This window comes from Paramormyrops kingsleyae, chromosome 6 (genome assembly GCF_048594095.1).
Source record: "Paramormyrops kingsleyae isolate MSU_618 chromosome 6, PKINGS_0.4, whole genome shotgun sequence".
In the NCBI taxonomy this organism is placed as follows: Eukaryota; Metazoa; Chordata; class Actinopteri; order Osteoglossiformes; family Mormyridae; genus Paramormyrops; species Paramormyrops kingsleyae.
Window position 1 is genome coordinate 16,458,906 of NC_132802.1, and position 25,736 is coordinate 16,484,641.

The 25,736-nt window shown below is 46.9% G+C and overlaps 2 protein-coding genes across 7 annotated transcripts; one reads left to right on the plus strand and one right to left on the minus strand.

The window, feature by feature from the left end:
- Nucleotides 1–214: 214 nt before the first annotated feature.
- On the minus strand, nucleotides 215–17,583 carry rabep1 (rabaptin, RAB GTPase binding effector protein 1). 4 transcript variants are annotated; one of them, XM_023833151.2, is made up of 19 exons: nucleotides 17,408–17,583; nucleotides 13,510–13,638; nucleotides 13,103–13,306; nucleotides 12,789–12,949; nucleotides 12,580–12,699; nucleotides 12,362–12,497; nucleotides 12,097–12,275; nucleotides 11,311–11,415; nucleotides 10,219–10,680; nucleotides 8,885–8,989; nucleotides 6,925–7,041; nucleotides 6,734–6,832; nucleotides 6,379–6,519; nucleotides 5,888–6,077; nucleotides 5,632–5,643; nucleotides 4,784–4,839; nucleotides 4,373–4,471; nucleotides 3,446–3,562; nucleotides 215–3,287 (listed from the first exon to the last, which is right to left on the minus strand). In XM_023833151.2, the coding sequence occupies exons 1-19, from the start codon at nucleotides 17,451–17,453 to the stop codon at nucleotides 3,186–3,188; spliced, it is 2,580 nt and encodes an 859-aa protein (XP_023688919.1). In that variant the 5' UTR covers nucleotides 17,454–17,583; the 3' UTR covers nucleotides 215–3,185. The 4 variants fall into 4 exon arrangements, with proteins under 4 accessions (XP_023688919.1, XP_072569857.1, XP_023688921.1 ...); XM_072713756.1 differs by lacking the exon at nucleotides 17,408–17,583 and adding an exon at nucleotides 16,941–17,369; XM_023833153.2 differs by lacking the exon at nucleotides 10,219–10,680.
- Nucleotides 17,584–21,335: 3,752 nt separating this feature from the next.
- LOC111854807 (uncharacterized) lies at nucleotides 21,336–25,664 on the plus strand. Of its 3 annotated transcripts, none has more exons than XM_023833189.2 (5): nucleotides 21,336–21,557; nucleotides 22,193–22,313; nucleotides 22,598–22,652; nucleotides 24,621–24,697; nucleotides 24,862–25,664. In XM_023833189.2, exons 2-5 carry the CDS (start codon nucleotides 22,193–22,195, stop codon nucleotides 25,062–25,064), a joined length of 456 nt encoding a protein of 151 aa, XP_023688957.1. In that variant the 5' UTR covers nucleotides 21,336–21,557; the 3' UTR covers nucleotides 25,065–25,664. The 3 variants fall into 3 exon arrangements, with proteins under 3 accessions (XP_023688957.1, XP_023688955.1, XP_023688956.1); XM_023833187.2 differs by having other exon boundaries at nucleotides 21,337–21,557; nucleotides 22,087–22,313; XM_023833188.2 differs by having other exon boundaries at nucleotides 21,337–21,557; nucleotides 22,188–22,313.
- The last annotated feature ends 72 nt before the right edge of the window (nucleotides 25,665–25,736 follow it).

Genomic DNA, 25,736 nt, shown 5'->3' on the forward strand with positions numbered 1-25,736 from the left:
TTGCTGCATCACTGCCCAGCTTCCTGGAAATGCCACCACGTGCTTGAGAAAGTCATGGGCTCAACATCACCTGTTTCTCTCAAATCTTCCTGCTAACCCTTATTCGTATCTTGGTGTTACCCAGTGGGGACTGAATTGTGAAAGTAGAAGGGAGAGAGATGTCGTCTTGAATGAGGGGATGACAGTTCTTGCAAATAAAGAAAACCATGCAGGCTGAAATTACAATCTGATTTATTAGGTATATACAGAAATATGTACACAGTACAGTATGTAGGTTTGCAAGGAGCTCTCCAACAGCAGTGAAGCATGCAGACAGAACCGTTAAGTGGATGGACTTTGAAGCTGGGAATCCCCATATCAGGATCTAACTAAGAAACATCTGTTTTTACAGCCGCTAGTTTTTCTTTTTTCTCAACCTCAGCAGAATTCCAGAGAAAATCAATCTAAACTGCTTCAGAATATCTAGTTACCTAAAGGACAGTGTAACAACAGAGGCTGTCACGCTAAGTGTGGTATGAACAGGATTTTCAGGGTGCTCGGCATGCATCATCTCGTCTTTCGGTCTTTAGTGTCCAGGCTGAAAGTAGAAGTGTCTTTAAGACTACAGGATTCTGATGACATTGCTCAACTAAGCTATCAAAGTCAATACGGTATCCGTCTTGTCTGCAGTTTCATGTAGTTAAACCATGTGAGAGGAGATTCATTTAAGACAGCACAGTTTCTCATTCAGATGCTAGGTCAGGTTACTATCAGTGATGGAAAAATAAACCTGGCAGGACAAGACGTGGGCAATCACACACAGCTCTGAGCCCGTGCTGGAAAGACATGATGCTTAGCCACATCCTGCGGAGCATTGTATTTCTGGCTCCTTCATTTTGTCTGGAGCCTTCTCATTCCATCTGGCTGAGTTCATCCGCCTGGTCCTTCGCTGCACAGCTGTGGGATGCACTACCACCTGCCAAACAGCACGAATTGACGCATCAGGATCACACGGGCATTGTAACGGGGTTGGGGGGGATCGTAATCCAACAGCAATTCTGGTCCACCTGCTGCACTGAGCTCTTCTTAAACACAACAAACCGCACATACAGACTCACAGTTTTGTACGAGTAGCCCCTGTAAAGCCTCAATACAATACAGGAAGCAATGCTGGGGACATTTACCAGCAAGCCCTTCTGACTTGAACACCCCGGCAGCCCACAGAAGACACCGTTGTATGAGTCAGACACAGTCAGGACTTTATTCTAAAGAGCTCTGCACCAGACACATGCAAGGTCAGTAATTAGATGAACCATAATTGGGACTGATATCCTGTGTACAAAATGCACAAGCGGATATTAAATTCCAAGTAAAGTAAAATATTTTCCAGTGAAGGTTATTTTGGACACAAATATGAATCATTTCATCACAAGACTAAAAGCAGGCATGTCAGGGGAAAAAATACAACATGGACGTATTATGGGCTAGCAAACTGCAGTAAAAATATTCTCTTGATAAAACTCCATTCTGCAAATGGTTTCAGAGGCGTGGCAATTCTGAAGCTTGCTGGTCGCTTGTGTCAGTAGTGTTGCGACTAGCTGTCAGTCTGGAGTCTGAGGATCTCTAAAACCATGCCCCCCACCCCACATCATTAACAAAAAGAGGGACATCATAACAGCACATGGACTGAATGGAGCAAACAGCCTCATTAAGTTCAATCTCAGTCATTCAGCAAAGTGACCAATTGGGCATGAGCTGTAATCAACAATCCTGCCTGCAATAACCATCAGAAGATGTAAGGAGACCCTATAGCCGGACTCATGAGAACAAAGAAAACCCACCAACCCAAAACCTTTGTATCAACGCTAGTGAGCCATTCTGCCTTAACTGGGGGGAGGGGGGTATATTTATGGTCACATTCAAGCAACATTAACTCTATCTGGACATACTTCTGCTTGTGTGATTGAAAGGGTCACACAAGCTTTCTGCTGTATTCAGGAGGCCACGCCCACCCTGATACCAACCCTAATGGAGGGGTTACATCTCAGTTATTTTAGCCAATAAATTAGCTGTTTAATTAATGTTCTCAATGGAGAAAAATGCTGTTCTGGTCATATAAAGTGGGATTGGCTTTATGACCTGGTAATTCAGTTCCTAACCATAGTGGCAGCAAAGGTCACACTGGGCTTTACATAAAAACAGAAAAGTGCTGTGAGTTTCTGCACTGTGAAAAGCTGTGGATCTGTAGCACATAGCCCAGGAGAACACTCAGGGGATAAGATCCTGGTCAATGTGGGTCACTGAAGATCAACGTAGCAAAGGGGTCTATCCACTGACGGTTTATTCCAGATTCCATACTGACACTGAAAAGCGATCTCAATAATAATAATAATAATAATAATAATAATCAATATGTCCATTTATTATTTCTTACAAGAGACATCCAAACCAAATGGAGTAGCTGCCGGAAAGTCACACAGGACCATTGCTAGAGACGGTTCCACGGAAAGAAGCGGTACATCGGGGGGGTGGGCAAGAGAGCTGGATAGGGACCCAAGAGAAGGCCAAATGATCATTTCCCATAAATCCAGGGCAGAGAAACACAAGTTACGAAAGATGACTTCAATGATCCAATGTATATATTATTATTATATACAGATATAAATGTTTGTGTGTGTGTGTGTGTGTGTGTGTGTGCACGCCCACACACTTATGTATATGTATATGCATGTGTCCTTCATAGTGTTGTCCAAGCTGCAGCCTTCTGCCCCGCAGACAGTAAGATTAAGAGCCATACCAAAACCGGACAGAAAGACAGATGGACGAGGCAGTCTTTTTCATGGGGGTTGGAGGGAGGAAGGGCCCGCGGCCCCATAGCCTCTGCCTCAGTCTCACACCTATTTACAACATTGCTAGTAGTGTTGTGTGCCCCCCACCCAACGCACCCCAGCGCACACATCTGCGTACGGGGCAGCCTGTCATCGCTCTTTGTCAAAAATTATTGTTTTGGTTCAGCGTCTTCTCCTCAACAGGATGTTGATTCAATAAAAAAAGCAAATGTGCTCCCCTCCCTCTTCATGCCCTCACAGCTGCGAGTAACCACAGCCCTACTCATAAAAGGGTATCACCGGGCAGAGGTGGGGGATGGGCGGCAAGGCGGTCCTGGGTGATTGGCGGGCAGTGGGGGCAGCGGGACGTGAGGGGCATCATGTCTCGGGAAGCTGGCTGATATCACTCAGGTTGGTGTCATTGAGGATGGCGCGGATCCGCTCCAAGGAGTCGGCCTGCCGGATGCGTTCCAGCTGGACCTGGATTGGGGATGTGTGGTTAGGTGGGCGCCATGGCGATTGGTCCCATCAGCAAAGGGCATGACCTCGGGACTTGGCTGATAAAACAAGATCTTCTCTAAATGAGGGGCGGCTAACGTGAGCCGGGCAGGCAGCAGTGCACAGATGGGGGGTCTTACCTGGAGGGTCTGCGAGAGCTTGACGAAATCTCTCTGCACCTGCTCGCTGACATCCAGCTCAGTCTGCAGCCGCTGGGCCTTGTCCTTCTCGTCGAACACCTGGCTCTCCAGGGCGCTCTGACAGCAGAGGAGAAGCAGACGGAGCAGAGTGTTGGGCGGGTCGTGTCCATGAACAGTATGAGAGGAAGAGGCTGGTGCCGGGTGGAGTAATACCTGTAAGCTCCCTCTTGGGCAGACTACCTGAGAGCACTAAGTCAAAAGGCCAGGAAACACCTACCCATAGAACCCATCTGTACTATTCTCTGCATTTTAGAAATAAGACATCAAAACTAAAAAAAAAACAAAACATGGAAATATACATTGACCAAAAAATATCTTTTTAAAAAGTAATAATTGGGGGGGGGGCAGTTCTATGGGTTGGGACTCAGGAGGTTGCCAGTTCAAATCCTTTGGTCGGCAGAGTGATCCCACCATTAGGGCCTTGAGTAAGGCCCTATACCCCCATTGCTCCAGGGACTGGCTGACCCTGCTGTCTCCTCTATGCCAGCTGACCTCCTGGGATGTTTTTATAGCTGAAGGAGGTCCCACGTATATGCTGAGCTCTCACTGGCCGCTTTACCTTTACTTTACTTTAAACCATTTCTACTGTCTCAGCTCAGATGGCCAGGTCATGTGATATAACAGGATCACTCTCCTTTGTAGGTGGCTTGTCGTATCCAAACCTTTAACTGGTACTGTATCTCCTAGAACCACACCTTGACCTACCCAGCAGCAGCACCCATGACGCTGAGCTCCACAAGTGCATCTTACAGTGTCCTCTTAATTGACACACTATAACCCTTGAAGCCCAGTGGGAGGAAAACCCTGAAGGCACCAGCAGAGTCCTACAGATGCCCTATGACCAGGACGTTTTCCTGTCTACCTTACCTTGCTACTGAGGGCCTCCTTCAGCTGCCCCTCCAGGCTGCTCTTCAGACCCTGGATACTATCCAGGGCCTGACTCTTCTCCTCCAGAGTGCGCTCCAACTAGAAGAGGTAAACACTGGGCTAACCAACTAGCTTATAAGACCTCACAAAGCAAGACCAAGGGTTTCAGTCAACATGAGGATAGAGAACTTGCACGATCAACGTTCATTAGAAGTTTGTATTGATTACCCATAATACTATCTGCTCTCTGTGACAGCCTATGATATTTCTGACATATCCATCACTCACTTGGTAGCTACTGAACGTTATATTTGGGTGTTGGAGCTCAAAAGAGGTGAAGAAGCAGCTATTTTATAGAGTATGACAGCAGCACCATGTATTCTCAGATGGTTAGCTGATGGTTGCACCCACCTGCTCTTTCTCCACCTTCACTCGCTCCAGCTCAGTCTTCAAACTGGAGAACGATGCTACAGACCAGAAACAGATGTAAATGAAACAGCCATTTGCAACCTACTGCAGCACAATGAATGATAAGACCAAGCATGCATGGAACACAAAGCTAGAATATGATAGTGATGTTATTTGCAGGAAGTCAGTCACGTGTTAGTCATGGTTCATGTGTCCTGCTTTGGTAGAAGTCATCGGGGAATCAGTGAGGCTTCAGCGAACTACAGCTAACTTACATATCAAATCACACATACTTAAACTACCTCTATAGTCATGGGGCTGCAAATGTGTCTTTGTTTTGAAATGGAAGTTGCCACAGCAGGTGACTCTGCTATGGGTGTCACTGTACATAACGGAATGTTACAGCCGGGTCCTGTGCTAAGGTGCTGAAAGCAGGATTCCAGGCAGCTCTAACTCCAGAGATTGGGGCGCAATTGTCTGCTGGCTGCATTTTAGCAGTTAGAGTTCGGATGAGTGACATGTTATAAGCAGACTTGAAAGAGGAGTAAGTGGGCCAAACAGCACCACATGCATGAAATCCTTCACAATCCCCCTATCCAAGCCCCAAGCCCAAGCCCTAACCCCAACCACCTCTATGTCAGAGAAGGTCTCCGTTGCCCAACAGATTAAGTTTGGGTAACATTGGAAAACATCCAGATCACTGAAGTTACAAAAGAAAGCCCTAACAACAACAAAAACCTGTGTGACTGAGCCACTCGTGCTGCAGAAGGTGACTCAAAGTATCTCGACAGACAGACAGAGGCACAGACAGACAAAGGCAGAGGAAACCAGTCAGACAGTGAGCATCATACCTTCCAAGATGTCTGAACAATAGGCACCAGACAGAAGGGAGGGGGGAGAGAGAGACAGCTTTTAGAAGGTACAAACCAAAAACACCAAGAGAACTTCATATGGGGAGTCGGTCCTTCTAGTGTGGGATCAATGAGTCACAAAGAACCAGGGAAAGCACCAGAAAAGGCCAGGACATTAAACCCAGGTGGAACCTAATGGGTGGCCAATGGAGGTCATCTCCCACTATCTGTGGCGTGGAACCAGGGCCGGCCTTACCGATCTCCTCCTTGTAGCCCTCAATTTCCAGCTGCAGTGTGTCCTCCAGGTTGTCCTTGAGACACTGCTCAGCTTGGATCTGCTCCTTCAGGAACAGGATCTCAGCCTTGAGCTTCTCCTCCAGGTGGTCGGCGGCGGTACGCGCGGCCACGATGTCCTCCCTGTAGCTCAGCACCAGGGCCTGCAGCTCCTGCCAAAAAGCAAAGCTGTCGGTCAGGCCTGATGGGATGGAGCAACCCGAGTTCAGTGCTCCTGGCAGGGTCTTCCTCCTGTGCTTAGGGATAGTGGAGCAAACTGCGAATGCTGATGTCATTAAACATGAATGAATATAGGGGTCTGCAGATTACACCAGAAGGTAGGACCACAGCGTTTCTTCAGAAGCTCACAGAAAATAAGCAGGGAATGGTGGCAAAATGTTTATCCTGAGGTCAGAAAGATACACCTTGTGAAGTTAAGATAAACAATGCAATGGGACAGACGGACGGACATACCTGCACTGAGGTGGGCAGCTGAAAGTCCTCCTGTTGCTGCAGTGACAGGTGCATGCGATGTTTTCCCTGCAGACTCTCGTTGTCACGCTGCAGCCGGCTGAGCTCATCAGCGACCTGCTCCCTGGACTGCATGAGTACAGCCTGTGGGGTTTGGTGGGGAGGGGTGCATGGCCTTCCTCAATCAGGGGAAATGCTACTACCCTCAATCACATTAACATCAGCTGGAGCAAACTCTCTATGTAGCTAAGGGCACATCGAGGCATGGACAGAAGGGAAGAATTTCCCCTGGGGATGTTTTACATTGTGGATCCCCCCACACACATGGCAAAGCGAATGTTTAGCAGCCCACGCTAACCATCTGTTCCTGGGTGCTCCTCTTGGCTTGGCTAAAGGCCTGCTGTAACGTCACCAGCAGGGTCTCCGTCTCCTGGACCTTCTGCATCAGTGTGGAGACCTGGAGGACGGTGCCAGGTGTCAGCGAGCCAGCATGGCGAGATCAGCAGAATTATACAACTGGGAGTGGGCAAGCAGTGGGGCAGAACTGGCCTTGGTGGCGGTCTCCTCGCCACTCTGCTTCAGCGAGTCCTGCAGCTCCTGCTTCTCAGCCATCGTCCTCTCCAGCTGGTCATTGGCCTGCCGCAGCATCGCCTGGAGCTTTTTCACCTGGAGAGATGCAGACAGGAGCCTTTATTTAGGCACAAGAGGGCCATAAAAGCCTACAGAATGGAGCAGCAAGCAGGACGAGGCCTTAACCACGTCAACCCCAACTAGGGCTGCATATCATCACATTGTGATGTACTTGTGATTGTATGGTGCATGCACAATAATCACCAGGGCTTCAGATAATGGGCAAAACATTTGTTCAGACGCCAGATTTTCAGTACTATATGGACGTTTGACATCCAAAAGTTAGTAATCTCTACAAATTCATATAAATATATCCTCATATTTATTAACTCTAGCGGAGCGCCGCACGCTACTGTTCTGCTATGTCATGGAAGTCATAAGCACTGAGGTGGCGGTGAAGAAAGGGACAGCTCAGGAGCCGTGACATCTTTTGAAAGAGGAAAAATTCTGGATAAACAAGGTAAAAAACACCATGTTGTGGCAGTACTTTAAGTCCCAAACCTTTATTAAACATAATAAGACGTACTACTGATATGCATACCAAATTGTGGGCGTGAGTAAACGTCCATGTAATACTGAAAAGCCGGCATCCAGCCAAAGGTTTCGCCTGTCATCTGAAGCCCTAGTGATTATTGCGCATGCGCCATATTATCGTGAGTACATCGTGATGTGATATCGTGCAGCCCTAAACCCAACACTAACCCTAACCACCTCAAACGCAACCCTATGACCCTGCTCTTACCAGTTCAAACCCTAACCACCTCAAACGCAACCCTACGACCCTGCTCTTACCAGTTCAAACCCTAACCACCTCAAACGCAACCCTACGACCCTGCTCTTACCAGTTCAAACCCTAACCACCTCAAATGCAACCTTACGACCCTGCTCTTACCAGTTCAGTCTCGGAGGCTGATGGTTCAGTTTCTCTCCACAGACAGCGATATAGAGATACAAAGACAGATATAGAGAACATCCTGTTTTGCACCTTCAACCAACATACTTTAAGTTATGATGCAACTCCTTAACCTTTCTGGTATAATGCTATGTAAAAGTCTTAGGGAGTTAAAGCCAATTATTTTAAATTGGGTTTATGATGGTTTATAACTATGATTTTATGTAAAAATGCATCCACTTTTCCATTTCTAAACCTTTCTTTAAGGCACCCCAGTATTTGCAGTTACCATCCAATACAGTACATACACTCCTGGGCAAAAAACTGCTAATGTTATGCAGATTGGGTTTGGCCCAGGAGTGTATTCATTGACTCGACCCCTATCACACCTTGGAAGGCTAATCAAGGCCTCCTGAGTTCATACACGGATCTGGGGAGTCACAAGGGGTCATATTTGCATTTTGGCAAAATCACACTGATTTTTAAAAAAAAAAACCTTTTATGTTGATCTGATTTTTATTATAAGCAAATATATACTTACAGCATAGACAAATAACTTTAAACAATTTCCTTTGGCTGCTTAAGACCAAAACCTGTGACTTATCTGTTATACACTACATGGGCTCAGGAGACTATAAACACACCAAAATACTTGTCTCATTAGGTTCTTGTTTTGTTTGGAAGATGACGTGTAGCTCTTGCTCCTATGCTGCTTACATTTGTACCGGGGCATTGAACAGAAGCTCAGCCTAGCTGTACTTCAGTCAACTTCACTACAGCATGTATGTTGAAATATGCAATTTGCCTCACTTTAATGTCGCTTTGGACAAAAGTGCCTGCTGAATAAAAAATAAATAAATGTAGAACCCTTATTTTCTATTCACACTATGTTAACTTAAATTAGTCATACAGCTACAGCATAAAGGAAAGAGCTCAACCAGACAGGACCCAAGCTGGTCCGGACCCGGGCCGGCGGCCCGGACTGACCTGATCCCGTGTGTCCGCCTCCTGGCCTTGAATGACCTGCAGCTGCTTCTCGTAATTGGAGCACATGTCACAGCGGCGGCCCAACTTCCTGCCAGCATTCTTCACCTTAAGACGAGAGGAGAGGAAAACGGAGGGAACGTGTTTCCAGGGTGGTCTGTGCAGGAGATGGGGCACCGCTTGCAAGGGCGACAGAAACTACTCTGGCTGTATTACCACCCAAGGCCCCCGCCTCCGATTAAGAAATGAGCAAAACCACCTATTTCGCCTTCTCAATTACGAGGTCAGTACAACCACACTTTAAGAATATGTCCAAATATACAAATAACTTAGCAAACATTAAGAATTCACACTTCAAACATTAAACTCCGTAAAAGTGAGGACTTCCCATGTACCGTCTACATCATGAGTATGTAACTAGGCCTGTCTATAAACCAAGCCTCACCTCTGAAAGGCCAGCACTGTACTTAATGATGCAGGCTTTTCAGGACCATGAGCATGGACACTCTACTGCAATATTACGCTACTTAACAGGACGTAACTGCAAACTCTTCGTGTTAGGTGTGAGCTAGCAGTGGCAGCGTGTAACTATAGAAACACAACTATGGCAAAAGGAGCTCAACTTCACCACTTCTTTTCAGCTCATGGGACTAATAATAAAGGCGCTCCGTTTTGGTTTAACAGGATGTTTTGCATAGTGGGTGTGATCGTATGTGCTTGGCAAATATGCGTGACGAGTGAGAGTAACTATCTAGAGAAAGAAGTGGTTGCAGATCGAGAGTTAGCTGGAATCAAAACCCACAGAGCTTGCAGAAGAGATCAGACTCCCTAGCCATCACAACGTCTCTGACATCTGTGATCACGCACAAAGCTAGGGATCCACTCAGAATGACACACTCATAAAGAGTAAAATTGCTCGGCTTAATTTAAAAGTCTTTCATACAACAGATGACTTCCTAGAATTAATTATCAAGATGATGGACAGATGCAATATAACAACATGAACAAAATCACCACACTGACACAATACATTTACAGTTACAAATCACGTAACTAAAGAGGGTGGACTACAACATAAACATCATGAAGACTATCAATGGGGGGGGGGGGGGCAACACTACGAGGATCATCAGTATATGAGTACCCATGTGTGAATGATCCCTTATTGGCAAGGTCTGCATCTTACTCGAGCTGCACCAACAGGAAAACACATGCAAATATTCCCTGACACGTCAGCTGAATACTACTGTACAAAGCAGCACCTCAAGATGATGCTTCAGTCTATGAAATTCAACCTCCAAGACACGGTCGTGGTCGCATGCGCGGCAGGCGCTGACCTCCTGCTGCAGCAGGTTCCACTCGGACTCGCTGACCAGCCGGTACCCTGTGGGCGTCAGGTACGACGTATCGGGGGCCTGCGAGATGCTGGACAGCAGTGAGGCTGTCTCCTCTTGCTCCGGCGTCATGGCCTTGATTGCCTTCTCCTGGTCCTTGGTGAGCAAGAAGTGACCCGCCGGCAGGTGAATAGAGCCCAGAGACCCGGCGTCCAGGCCCTCGGGCCCTGTGCACTCTGCCCCCACCAGTGGCCCGAAGTCCGACTCATCCAGGTGGCTGGCCGACTTGGCCTTGTGGTTGTAGCCCAGGCTTCGGCTTGAAAGGGCGCCCCCCGCCGAACCCAGGCTGTCTGTGGACTGAACTCTGCGCAGGCCGTCACGGTAGACGTCTGGACCCTCTGTGGAACTGGCCAAGTCCGCGTCCAGCGAGTGGATGGAGCTGTGGATGCTGTGGTTGGTAAAGGCCTGTGTGGAAGGGGCGGGGCGGGGCCGGGGAGGGTAGGCAGTTCATGGAGTGGAGCATGGGCAGGTGGGCGGAACATGGGGCAGGTGGGCGGAACATGGGGCATGGATTGCCCTGTTTATCAACATCATGCCCTTTCTTAACAGACACACAATTTCCTATCATGATGTGGAAGGGAATAGTATTATTTTGCTTAACTGACAATTTCACCCACATATTTGATACCCTGTGCCGTGCCATAGATTGGTATATTGTCCATGGTGTTGCCTGCTTTGTGCCCTGTAATGGACTGGCATCCCGTCCAGAGTGTCCCCTGCTTTGTGCCCTCTGATGGACTGGCATTCCATCCAGAGTGTCCCCTGCCCTGTGCCCTGTGATGTACTGGTGTCCCATCCAGGGTGTCCCCTGCCTTCTGCCCCATGTCACATCCAAGCGCCCCGTGAACATGACCGTGGACTAACTGCTCTCCGACTACGTAGTCTGTCTGCCAAGCCGCCGTGACGCTATTTTTGTAAGCCTCGTTATCACAGGCGCTATAACCTCGGCCGGCTGAAACCCGAGAGCCCTTGCAAATGCGTTTAAACACCCACGCACTGAAGAACGTGTGAGAGGCGGGTGGATAGGGACCTCACCTCATCCGTGGGCAGCCCATGCAGCGAATCCTCCCCAGGGTCCGTGCATTCGTCCTCCTCCTTCAGGTCTTTGGCCTGGCTGAGGCGCCGTTTCTCATCCTCCTCCTGCATTCAAACAGAGGAAAGCTTTTCAAAAGGAGAAAACAAGAAGCCAAGCCCACCAGACTGATCGTGATGGGAGGACCCCAGCCGCTCACTGCCGCGCTTCAGGACAAGGTTACACCTGGTGAGCAGCGGAACATTAAAACGCATTTATCCGTTAAAATGCGCCATGGATTAGTGGATTATTAATTAACACATCAGGGTCATTTTCCCTTTGAAGATGTAATACTAATTAAGACACATCCAACTATAAACTGTGTGGCTCCGCAGGTTAGGACTCAATGGTTCAAATCCCAAGGTCGGCAGAGTAATTTCACCATTGAGTCCCTGAACAAGGTTCTGAACCTCAAAAAGCTCCAGGGACTGGCTGACCCTGTCATCTCCATTTTATGTTACTCTGGATAAAAGCATCTGCTGAACAAATCTACAATAAGCCCCTGCAATAGGTGTGGTAGGAAAGGTAAACATGGCCAGAACAGACCACAGCCTGTCGGACAGTGATTAATAGCATATCAGAATGGGGTGGAAGACATGCAGCAGAAACCAGCAATGAAACATCAACGCTAGAGAGAGTGGTGACTTGATGCTCAGGGGGGTTGGCAGATGCAGCCCAAGAAAGGAGATGAAGAGGAAGGACACCACCTGGAAGAGCCGAGCCGAGGCATGCGGGCAGGTGGCACTCACCTGGTCCCTCCTCTTCATCTCTTCGACCTGCCGCAGTTGCTCGGAGGATAGCACGCTCTCAATCCTCTGCATGTCCCTCATGAGCAGCCTCTGAGACTCCAGGAATTGGTCATTGGCTCGCTGCCACGTGTGCTTCAGCTGGTTGTGCTGCTGCCTCTCCAGCTCCAGCAGGTGGCACACTGTGGGGTTTAAGCCCAAAGTGGTAAGAACAGGATGAGCAGTTTGCGGCCCGAGCTGCTCCACAGAAAGCATTAACCCCGGTCACCTTCATGCAGCTCCTTGCGTAGCTTCTCGGCATCTTCCTGGAGCACAGCCTTCTGGGTATTGAGGACCGCCACATACATCTCTAGGTCTGTACGGCAGGACTTCTCTGCCTCAAGCACGTGATTGAGCTCCGACACCTGGAACCCACGGCCACATGACCATCTTGACCCGACATGGAATCACCAGCAGCCCAACACAGACCTTGGCACACCCGCCTACCTTAGAGGCTTCCAGTTCCTTGACCCGCTCCTCCGCCTCCACCAGCTTGGATTTCAGATCTGCTATTTCATGCTCCATTGGCATGACCACAGAACGGAGCTTCTCCGCATCTTCCTGGGCCTGGGGAGACCCTTATGATCAGCATCAACACATTCATCAACAGAGCCCATAGCATCCCTGTTGGCCTTCTCCTCATAAGCGGAGGTCACCTTCTTCATCTCATTCTCTAGGTTCTCCTCCTCTTGGCCCTCAGACAGTCGTCGGCGCAGCTCAGCCATCTCCCTCTCCACGGCCTCGCGGTACTGGTTCCATTGGGCGCGCTCCTGCTCCAGCCTCTGGTGGAACTGAACCTCATACTCCCGCAGTGTATCTGAAACAGAAGGGGGTGTGGCCAGCTGAGGACTCACAGTTCACGACCTTCAAATATGGTTTTCAACTACTCATTTGATGCCTCAGGCAGTATGTCTCAAGTGTCACGAGACTGATCTACCAAGCGGCATTTCAGGGAGCCCACAACCATTACCTTTCATGATGGCCTGTAACGAGGCCACCTCCTCCTGCCACTGCCTCTTCACCTGGTCTATGGCCTCCTGCTTAGTGCTCTCTGACACAGTGGCCACTGCCTTTATGTTCTCCATGTCTGCCTGGGCCTCCTTTAGCCGGACCTTGACCTGGGACAGCTCAGCCTGCGCAGACTCCAGGGAGGCGCCCTGCCGCTTCAGTTCCTCTGGAGGAGGAGAGGAGGCCCACAGGAAACCCGAAGACAAACATCATACGTCAGTCCAGATTGGGGCATCCACCAGGTCAAAATGCGAGACTGGCAAAGTTTAAAAAATATCTAAAGGACAGCTAACAGATCAGCAGAAGAGAGAAAGCAAACAGGGATACAGTCCGAGCCTGGAACCTGGGCAGGAAGGACATGGACCTTACCTTCCTTGGATAAGTAGAGCTCCTTGAACTTGGCGCGCTTTTGGTTGAACTCAGTCTCCAGCTGCTGCTTGCGCTTGGCGTACTCGGCACGCTCCTGCTCGAGGGCAGCAGCACGCTGCTGCAGGCCGCCTGCCAGACAGGAGCAAAGCTGCGGTGTGAGGCCTATGCACACACCCCGTGCCCTGCCCCCGTGCCCATCATCACCATGACCAGCCAACAAAAGACAACCTTTGTCCCAATCCCCCAGGCTCGTGTCTGCAGGGAAATCTGCAGAAGAAAAATCTCTTGAATAATGAATGGAAACATGAACAGAGTGATTGTAGGGAGGAGGGCTTCAGTAGTCATCTACAGAAAGGTTAACTGTTGCACCAGTCGGCAAATAACACAAATAACGAACATATCAACGATTTATGATGCTGAATGTTTCTGAATGTTCTTCTAAGTGTCAGTGATGTTCCTCAGGCTTTCAACCTGTTTACCATAGCCGATTTTCCCACACATTGTCACAGTGAGCACACATGCACACACAATATGGGTGTCAGAAATTCTCCTAAGCAGTTTTTATGGGCCTCTGATGAAAACCAAAGTGAAAATGGGGAGAACATGCAAAATGTGAATTAGAGTCTGCAGGAGGACTCCACGCCCATGGTGGTGCAAGCCTACAGTATTGCCAGCTGAGTCACTGTAACACCCTTTTTCAGTTATTTTCTTTAGAATTCAAACATCCTTCATAAGAAAACTTTATTAGCGCTTTTGTTACATCCACAATGGATCTGAAAATGGGTCAGTGCAACTTGGTTTACTGAATATGAACTGTAATACAAACAACCAGCAGTTCAACCAAACAACAACCAGTGCAACCGTAAAATGACCAGCAACACCAAGCAAACAACCAGTGTACCTCCAAACCAGCAGTGCAACCGAACAATCAGCAGCAGCACCAAACAAACAACCAGCAGCAGCACCAATCAATCAGCAGCACTCTTTGTGAATCACAGTTTATACAACCAGAATATAGGGCAGTTCTTAACTGCACACACAGCTATGTCCACAAGAAACTCTTCTACATTATAACGAAAGTTATAATTATTTTCTCTCTTGCCAGAAATGCACAGATTTTGTGAGGGCTTTACTCCTCACAGCAGAACTGTGGTGTATTCTACAATGGATATTTGGATATAGATGGATATTTTCAATGTCGCAGCCATCAACTCCAATGTACCTCAGAAATTCTACAGACTGGTACCTTGCTAGGCAGAAGGGTGGCTTGGTGGGCAGAGCTGTTGTCTGACAAGTGAATCTGGACCCTGCCCCATATCTGCGGGGTTTGCATGTTCTCTCTGTTTCAGAGATTTCCTACCACAGTCCAAAAACACTGAGTTAGTTCTGGTTCCGTGGCCAGTTTATTAGGTACACCTAGCTAAAAATCAAGTAGGACCAACATTTATTTCCAGAACCACTTCACTGAATTATGTGTTCAGAATAGCCTTGCTGTGCAGTAATAATGAGCGGTTATCTTTGTACCTGTGGCCTTCAGGTTAGTTGTAACGAGTTTGAGTTCTCCTCTGACCTCTCATTAACCAGGTATTTTCAGCAGCAAAAATGCTATTGATTGGATTTTAGTTTACTGCAGCATCCTCTGCAAAAACTCTGGACACTGAAGTGCCTGAAAACCCCAGGAGGGTGGCTGTTTATCAGGTTGTACTCAAACTAGGCAATCCATACCGTGTCCAAGCCTGCCTGACCTCCACAGTCTAGTTCGTTTGACTAATGTGATTGCTCCATACAGGCCGAATGGCCTCTTCTCATTTGTAAATTTCTTATGTTCATACTGTACGCTGAAACACTTCTAGTGTGTTCGCTAACCGTGCACAAGCATGGAACACAGACGTGATATCCATGATGCGAGATCAGCCTGTTTTTATTAATGAGCTGGACTGCTTAATATACTGGCCACTGAGTGCGATGGCCATCTCTAAATTGTTTGCGGATGCGGGTGTGTACATGTGTGTGACCTGTGATGGACGGGCATCCCACCCAGGGTGTCCCCTGCCCTGTGTCCTGTGATGGACAGGCATCCCACCCAGGGTGTCCCCTGCCCTTGGAGCAGCCAGAGAAAGCCCATGCAAAGATGGAAACCAAGTGGACTCCCACACACAGACAAATTTCAGCATTTCAATGTTTACAAGTTAACATAACCAGCTAGCAAAGTGTATGCAACATTAAAGTCACATAACAGACCACTACACGTATTTAATGAATTCTGGAATTTTTCCATAATTAAGTGTTTGTGTTAATCACAGCAAAATGTTGGTTTGCAGAGAGTCAAATACAAAGTCATTAATAAGCCAAAGGATATATTCAATAATTGACTGACCACAGAAGAAACCATAGGAATTATTCTGTGTATACAGGAAACAGGTAATCCATACTGACCTTTCGGGGACAAAGAGTTATATTATGAAAATAAACATGTGAATGAAACTTAATCTAGCACAAAGAATGTTTTGTTGGGTAAACGAAAAGAAAAACTATAACATGTTTCTCACAGTAAAAATTAACAGCGTTTATGAATTTTAAAAATTAATTTGAAACAATGAGAGCACTTTTCAATACAGTCTTTTGACAGACGTGCTGCAGTCTGTATCAGTCACCTGCAGATCCTCTGGTAATACTACTAGTACAAAACAACTAGCTGCTGTTTTTTAACCAAATGCAACAGCTTAGCTGTGTGAAACGCATCAGAAAATGAGTTTATCAAACCCTGCTGTAACTCAACTGGAAAGCTCTGCTTGACATTCCACTAAAGCGTGGTATTAAAACTGAGATCCAAAAAAAGTCAGTTAATTATTCAGAATCTCTAGTTCAGTTCAGTGAACCTGAGGCAGGTACCTGCATAATGGAAACCGTTTGTGCTGGGAAGCTGAGTAAACATTAAGCTGTAGACCAGCGAATGCAGCGGGAATCTGAAAGCTGGAATGCATGTGGAAATACACCAAATAAAAACAGCAGAAAGACATATGAGCATGCTTACTGTGAGAAGGGCTGCTTCCATTTACACCGAGATCACAAAACTCATCCGAGAACTGTGAGACTATACGGTGACGGGAAACTGGCTGACTGACACTTTCACCAGCCTGTTGCTTTACTGGGGAAGTCCACGGTGACATTTCAGCCTGTAGGAGAGGCAGCACATCCTGGTGGTCCCTGACTTTAACCACATACCTCACAGACATTCCAGGTGAGCAGAGTGACTCGAATCAGGGGTGACAGCTAGACTTGTTTACTTACTAGTATTACAGGAGTAACCACCCATGGTTGACCAGGTAGATGTGTTGGTTACCATAACCATATGCCAGAGAATACACAGGCATTAGAAATGTCTGTGATTACATCGATCAGGGATGACAACAATAGACTTGTTTACTTACTAGTATTACTGGAGTAACCAGCCGCGGTTGACCAGGTGGCTGTATCCCTATCCGAAACATGGTCGCCCCTGCGTCCGTCTGTCTGTCATACTGCATAATGCCAGATCCGGGCAAACAAACCACCAAAACACATGCTTTAAATGATGCCCGTCCGCCAGTAAGGAAGCGAGATAAGCTCCCCGGCTACACGGTGATGACAGGCCGGAGGCGGCTCCCAGGATGCCCGGCTACGGAATCGGGAACCGGCTCGTAACAACACCGAGACTCCGGCGAACGGAGGTCCGGCAGCAGAGTCTAGCAAGGGGCGACAGAGGCGTGACGGCAAAGCCATGCCATTCCAAACCGAACGGCGAGCGCAGAGCGCCCCGATGGGAACGCGCGAGTCCGAGGCTGCGCAGGCCGCCGGGCCTTCACTCCAACGTCTACCGAAATAAAACGCTGCCCCCCGAAAGCAAACGGTTCATTACCGTCAGGCTGAGGCGACAGGGCGGATCCCGAGGCCTGCTCGGCCATGGCTCGCCGAGGGGGGTGTTTCACAAACTGCCGGCTAGACGCGAGAAGGAGAGGAGGACCGCAGCAGACGAGAGACGGACATCGGCGTCATTGAGGAAACAGTGCGGACTGCGCAGGCGTTGGGAGCCGAGGCGCGCCGCCGACTGGCCAGCGTGCTGGAACGCGCGCTGAGGCTCGTGCTGCCTGCTGATCGTATTAGTTAGTATCATCTTTTTAATAATATTTAAAATATCTTTTTTAGAATAGGGAAATCCGGTTGGATACAGCTGGAAAGTGGCATAAATCGCACAGTCATATAGTGCAAGCACAATTCCTTCCACTTTATCTCTTAAAACGTAACAGACAGAGAATCAATTAGGGTGGGGGTAGTATGCAGTTTTCCCCAGAGGTGTAGTGCTGGCTCTCGGCACACAGTTTTTATGGTGGGGTTAATGCCAGCGGAAGTTAGGAACTCTACGGTTATTGAGTTAGCAGAGCGTTGGCGACTTTTCCGCACTATGCGCCTCAGCAATAGGCGACCTCACTCTGTTACTTTACATGGTTTGCAGTAATACACTTAAGCTTGACCGTGGAATATTTAACAGGGAAGAAATTTCACGAACTGGCTTATTGCAAAGGCAGCATCCTATGACAGTACCACACTTGGATCCACTAAGCTCTTCTGAATGACCTATTCTTTCACAAATGTTTGTAAACGTGACTGCATGGCTAGATGCTTAATTGAGAGGTGTTGTCCAAATACTTTTGTCCATATAGTGTATCTGGATTTAATGTTGCAGCTGCATTGTTTGAGTATGCTATGAATGGGAGAATATAATTGATGGTCATGCTGCTCAAAACAAAATTAAGCTATACCGACAGGCAATAAAATTTACAGAAGTCTGCTGCTATGTTTGATTCACTATTAAAAATTAACAGAAATATTTCTTAAAGTGCAGTTTCTGCAATCTGTTGCCAAATTAAATATAACAAACTGAAAATGAAAATATTACTGTATACATCAACTAACCATTTCTAGTCAAAAAGTACACATAAGTCTCCAGTACAAAATATACAATGTAACACAGATAAACCAAACTTTAGAAAAAATATTGGTCTGAAGACATGCCGTCTGTATAAATTTTACTGTGTTCAGACTTAAGAAAAATCAGCACTATCCTTACATACATTGCACTTTGCAGTTTTACTTTTTTATTTCTTCAGCGTAAAGTATAGCAATTTGCGCATTTGACGGTCGCGGTTTTGGTTATTTGCAAGTTGGTGGCGAACAATCAAACGGGTATATTTTTGGAGCTTGCCGAAATATCACAGAAACTCGCAGACGACTCGTAAACCAAAACAATACTAAAATTGCTGCGAATCACATAAAACCATCCATCCATCCATCCACTCATTCTCTGAACCCGCTTTTCCATTTCAGTGTTGCGGGGGGTCCGGATTCTATCCCGGAAGCCAGGGTGGGGTACCAATTAACCCACATACAATCATATAATGCATAGAATTAGTAGCTAATAATATTTGTTAGATCTTTAAAATTAAGTCTTGGCTTGGGTACGCGGCACATCTTTGTCTCGGCAACCAGGCTCAAGTATTAGCTGAATCTCGCGTTCTCGCAGCTTTTAATATTTTCAGTGCTGTTAATTTAGCATTTTTAATAAAGAGTGCAAAATGTAGTGCTCTCAGTGCGTAGAGTACTAACCTTCCTACATACAGGGGTTTAATTTAGATTGTATATAAAGGCCTTGGCAGGAAATAACAATGACATTCGACATGCAAAGTGTACAATATGGTACTGTTTGTTTTTAAAGTAGTAATAAATAGTTTCTATGTTGTCTTTCGGGCTAGCAGACTGTTATGGGTTAAGGTTGGGGGACACAAGTATTGCTCGCTAATTTTCCGCCCTTAGCCTTCGCGAATGTGAAGTGGTTACTTTGAAGTGGTTGCTGTGTCCGAATTCGGGGGCTGCATCCATCGAAAGACGCAGTCTGCATAGCATTTATAGGTTGCGTCCTTCGCAGGGTATCTGAAAATAAGCGCAATTAATCGTAATTAATTAATTAAATTAGTTTAAAACAAAAAAAAGTAAACGAGATATTGATTAGCTATACAAAGTGGGCTAGTGGTGTAGTCAAAAAGTACATGGGTGTACCGGAGGGTTGCTGCAAATACTGGGGTAATTTTAGCATTAGTTTTAAAACTAATAACCTGACACACTTTAGCAGGGATAACAGCATAGTTTTACACCAACATGAAGATCATTTAAACATCATTTTCCTTGGCTGCCTAAGACTTTTGCACAGTATTGTAGGTTGCCTTTGAAGGAGCCTTCAAAATGGCAGAGCTCTGTCGCATCGCTGTGATCAAATGCAGCTTTAGAAGGACGCAGTCCTGAATTCGGACACAGCCTGCATTCCCACACTCGTGTTGCTGAACAACTAGCTATTATGTGACCCTCACTTCTGTCTAAGGCTACATGTATTTTTGTGATTTTTATAATAGCGATCCAGAATTTTTTGCCAACATAGGATTAATGGGATCCCTAGTTCTACGGCATCTGCATTAGTACTGGTTCCTCCCACAGTCCAAAAGCATGCAATAAAGCTCATTGGTAATTCTGAATTACCCATAGTGTATCCCATCCAGGGTGTCCCCTGTCTTGTGCCCTGTGATGGACTGGAATCTCATCCAGGGTGTCCCCTGCCCTGTGCCCTGTGATGGACTGGCATCCCATCCAGGGTGTCCCCTGCTCTGTGCCCTGTGATGGACTGGCATCCCATCCAGGGTGTCCCCTGCTCTGTGCCCTGTGATGGACTGGCATCCCAGGGTAATACCACTGCTATGAAACCCTCACTTGGTCCTTCACAGATTGAAAACCATGAGCCAGACTCCATCCTCCCATTCTTGTCCAAAACCCTTGAAAATGCTGTTCTCAGTCAAATCTCTGACCTTCTCACTAAGAACAACCTCTTGGACCCTTTTCAGTCTGGCTTCAGACCTGAGCGCTCAGCTGAGACTCAGCTCCTCATTGTTGTGGATACTCCGTGAGCCACTGGACCTGCATGCTAGTCATCTGTCCTAACAGACCTTTCTGCAGGTTTTGACACAGTTTATCACCAAATCCCCCTGGGTACTGTTTCACAACTTGGCATCATGATGGACTGGCATCCCGTCCAGGGTGTCCCCTGCCCTGTGTCCTGTGATGGACTGGCATCCCGTCCAGGGTGTCCCCTGCCCTGTGTCCTGTGATGGACTGGCATCCCGTCCAGGGATCCACAGACTGTCCACGTTTTTTCTCCCTCCCAACTCCTGGTCGGGAGCTGGGAGGGAGCAAAAATGTGGACTGTCTGGCAGGGCAGTGGGAGGGAGCAAAAACATAGATTGACTGTGGGTCCCCGAGGACTGGAAGGGGAAACACTGCTCTATACTCAGTTTAGCTTCTTCCTTTCATTCCTCCAATTTTTTAGTTCCGTTTGTAAAATTTAATGACATTTGCTCCTGGTATTCATTTATTTTGCTAATTGATTACCTTTCTGGTACCTGCAGTGTAAAACAGTATCTTTTTCAGAAGCAATTCCACGTGCTGTATGTTTGTGTCCACATACACTCAGCACATAAGTTTCTGATCTTTGTCTGAACAGTCCCAGTTGCGTAGAACTGATCATCTACTGAGGTCACTGTAGGAAAAGTCCCTCTCAGGACAGAAGTCGCAGCGACACTAGAGCGGCAGATACTTGTGACACATGTTCCCACTAGAGAGGACATTTACATAAACTGCACCAAGCAAACGTATTAATAGATGAAAAAAACAGAGAGAGGAACCAGAGACTGAGATGTGGGCTGGTCTGTGCAAGGGGGGTGGGGGGGTTGTGGTTGGCTGGCTTTGTATGCGTAATGATTCTCAAAAAGGACACAGAGGAAATCAGTCAATGCTAGTCACGGTGACCAGTTGTACTGGAGCCACCTCCGGCTGCAGCCTGTGTCCACACAAGGGAGCGGTGACCAGCGGCGACGAAGATCCTGACACTCCCGGCTCATTGGATGGTTTCTCTCACTGAGACGACCCAGTGCCTGAACTGATTGGCTAATGCTTATCTGTGCATTAAAGTAAGATTTGGACATTTACTTACATCTGTCTTAACGTTTTAAAGCAAATATGGGATAATTGTGTTAAATAAGATTAAAATACCAAATACAGGGTTTTTGTTTATTTCTTAAGCTCTGCATTTTCTTGGCCCTTTCTGGATAAATAAGTACTGTTTATGATTGAATGTATTTCAATTGTCTTTAGTTTATATTTGGGTATTTATACAGTAGTACATAAATAAACCGTGTTGGGACTGTGAGAATTTATCATACAATAGCCCACTGGAAGAGTGCAGCACCCTGTATTGCTGCTGTTGTTGACTTATGGGGGTTTAATTAAAAAACTTTTTAATCTCAGTTGCATAGCTGGTGAGGATGTCGTATGTCTTACCTGATAGGAAACACAAGGACACTTAATAACGAATGTGTATATGCAAAGAAACGATTTGTTAACTAGAGCACAATAAGTTCATGTGATGGTATCCAAAATGCAGAAGTATCAGAAAACAGAAGTTAAACCAAAATGTCTATGATTTCTCTATACTTGCAGACTACTTTCAGGTTCCCTTATGGGTCTTTGGCGTCCATTAGCCCTGAGTTGCTATTAACGTGTGTTAATCTCTGTGGCTCCGCTTGTGGATCATTCTGAAGTTCAGATGGCGGCCTTTGAACAATTGCGAGACTTCTACTGGCTGTTCCTGGTGGCAGGAATGTTACTGGTCTCTTTAATAATTGGCTGCATATTCCTCTGCATCAACAAGTACATCTCCAGGAAAGGTAATTATGAATGATCCTCTGAGTTTCCATAGTAAATACTCACCACCTAATGATTCAAGTTCGTTTCTGTTAGACCTGCTGGGTGGTTCTGAATAAATTCTCGAGCTGATCAATGCAGGTGGTGGCTACACAATGAGCCTTTAAATCAGGATGAAAGTCCATTGTATGTTACAGCGAGTAAAATGTCCATAATGCCCTTATCCCACATACTGAACAGCCTTTCAGTCTAATTGCATGTTTTAGTCTAATTGCATAAACTGTATGTTTCTTTTTTATTTCTACAGCAAAAGAGTACAAACCAAATTTCCTTCAAAATTCAAACCCCCAGTTTTATACCCAGTAAGTAAAATTTTACTTTTGGATGTGCATATCACCAAAGAACAATTTATACAGTATTAATAAATGGAGTACAAGGCAGGGCATACCCTGAACGGGATGCCAGTCCATCACAGGGCACAGGTCAAGGGACACCCTGGATGGGATGCCAGTCCATCACAGGGCACAGGGCAGGGGACACCCTGAACGGGATGCCAGTCCATCACAGGGCACAGGGCAGGGGACACCCTGGACGGGATGCCAGTCCATCACAGGGCACAGGTCAAGGGACACCCTGGATGGGATGCCAGTCCATCACAGGGCACAGGGCAGGGGACACCCTGAACGGGATGCCAGTCCATCACAGGGCACAGGGCAGGGGACACCCTGGACGGGATGCCAGTCCATCACAGGGCACAGGGCAGGGGACACCCTGGACGGGATGCCAGTCCATCACAGGGCACAGGGCAGGGGACACCCTGAACGGGATGCCAGTCCATCACAGGGCACAGGGCAGGGGACACCCTGAAAGGGATGCCAGTCCATCACAGGGCACAGGGCACAGGGCAGGGGACACCCTGGATGGGATGCCAGTCCATCACAGGGCACAGGGCAGGGGACACCCTGGACGGGATGCCAGTCCATCACAGGGCACAGGGCAGGGGACATTCATTACAGGCAATCTACAGACACAAGTTAGATTTGTCTTTAGAGTATGAGGGGACCAAGAGTACCTGGGCAATGGGACAGGACTCAAACCCCCAACCCTGGAGGTGTGAAATGAAATGATCCTTTATTCGCCATTACCACAAATATGAGTACTTTGGAATGCTTCTCTTTTCCTACTCCATCCTGCTCTCCATGAGACACAGACACATATACAGGTGTGAGTAAGCTTGGGGGGTCACAGTGCAGCCAGCATGCAGTGCCCCTGGAGCTGGGGGTTAAGGGCCCTACTTAAGGGACCACGGCCATAGGGCTGGGCGATATATCGATATTATATCGCACATGCGCAATAATCACCAGGGCTTCAGATGACAGACAAAGCATTTGGCCGGACGCCAGCTTTTCGGTGCTATACAGACATTTATTTACGCCCATAATTTGGTAAGAAGATTAGTAGTATGGCTTAAATATTAGATGAGATGAGTTTTGTGATACCCAAAAGTAAGTAATCTGTATAAACTTTGTGTTCCTTAAATTCGATTAGCAGAGCACCCCACATAATACTGGTTTGGTGTACTACAGTTTGGTATACTACGGTTTGGTATACTACGGTTTGGTGTACTACGGTTTGGTATACTACGGTTTGGTGTACTACGGTTTGGAATACTACGGTTTGGTATACCTCAGTGCAATATGCACTGAAGGCGCGGTGAAGAAGAGCAGCCATGACATCTTTTAAAGAGGAGATCTTGTGGATAAACAAGGTAAAAAGACGTCGGCGGTCTGGTGGTACTTTTTGCAGTTCAAAGTCTGACACATTTATTAAACAAGGATATGCTGTATTTATACTAATAATGACTTCTGGGCGTCATACAAAGCCTCATTAATACTTTAGCCATACTACTAAACTGCTTAACAAATTGTGGCGTAAATAAATGTCCCTATAGCACCGAAAAGCTGGCGCTTCGCCAAATGCTGCGCCTGTCATCTGAAGCGCTGGTCATCATTGCACATGCGCGATGTAATGATATGGTATCGCCCAGCCCTACGGCCACGTGACGATTCTGCTGAGGGATGACCTTCCGATCACAGGCACAGAGCGTTGGCCTGCTGAGCCGCTCACCGCCCCCCCCACCTGGTGTCCCTATAATATTTTTAATGACAGCTTTTCACCTTTTCCACACAAAAAGTCTGTTTCTTCATGGCAGTTTCAGTCGGTCAAAAATCCCTCTGCTGCATAACAAAGTCACCTGCTTGCTTAGTGAGAAGTACTTGAACTTTCTAAGGAACTTCTGCATATCTGAGCTTAGATGATTCTTTTTTCAGGAACAGCAAATACCACCCACATCATATCGAGGAAGACTTACCCCCGCTGCCCCCAAGGAATATAAATCTGCAGCCATGTGAGTATGGGACTGGCTAAGTCTTCACAGCTTTTCTTAATCACGGCTTTGCTTAATGAGGCTTCTCTTGGAGTCGATGCTGATATTCCTCTGCTTGAGTGTCTAGCTTGCCCAGCGTTTTGTCTTCTCTGGTTCTGGTCCACTCTCATGTGTGCCTGTTACAGCCTTTCCAAGCTACGAGGAGATCTCGGTCCCGCCGGATTACATCAAAGTGGTGGAGGAGACACCACCACCACCACCCTACCAACACCAGGAGCCGGTGCAGCAGGCGAAGAGCCCTCTAGCGAGTGACGGAACCTCCATGGACTCATACGATGATGTGGTGACACCAGGCTACGTCAGCGAGGACTACGACGATGTGGAATGATCCTGGGATCCTGAAGGCTTTCTCTAGACAAGCCCTCAATGATAAATGATCGATCGTGGTTTGGGCCTCATCACGCTGCAACGATTTTTCAAGTTTCAACAATTCTCTAAGGCCCTGTCTGGTGTTGTATATGGAGATCTTTCTGGAAATGGACTCATGGTTCATTTCAACAGAGGATGTAAACTGAATTAATATATGTATCATCTCTCCACACTCTTAACAGAAGAAACTACTACTGCTACAGACTTAATGTCTTCTGTATGATACCATATGCTAATAGCAGAATATGGACTTTATAGCAAATGCTTTTAATATGTAAGATAAATTGTAAGTTTTGAATATATGCTTAAAATATATACAAGTTCGAAAAAGTCTTCCCAAGGCTACAACCTGCCTTACAGGTTTGTTTTGGAAAATGTTCTGTTTTTTTTTTTTGGGGGGGGGTGGTGTGATTCACACCCCCCTCATCCCACCTTCTCCCTTCTCATCCACTAAAATCTATAGCTCCGTAATGTATCATTATGGTAATGATAACTCCTACATATATATATTCATATAACATAAACAAGTACAGGACTAAATAAAAGCTACCTTCTCTAATAGTGTGTTACCTAGCAGAAGGTCCCAAATCCCCCTGCTGGACACTTCACACCATTACAAGCCAATGACAAA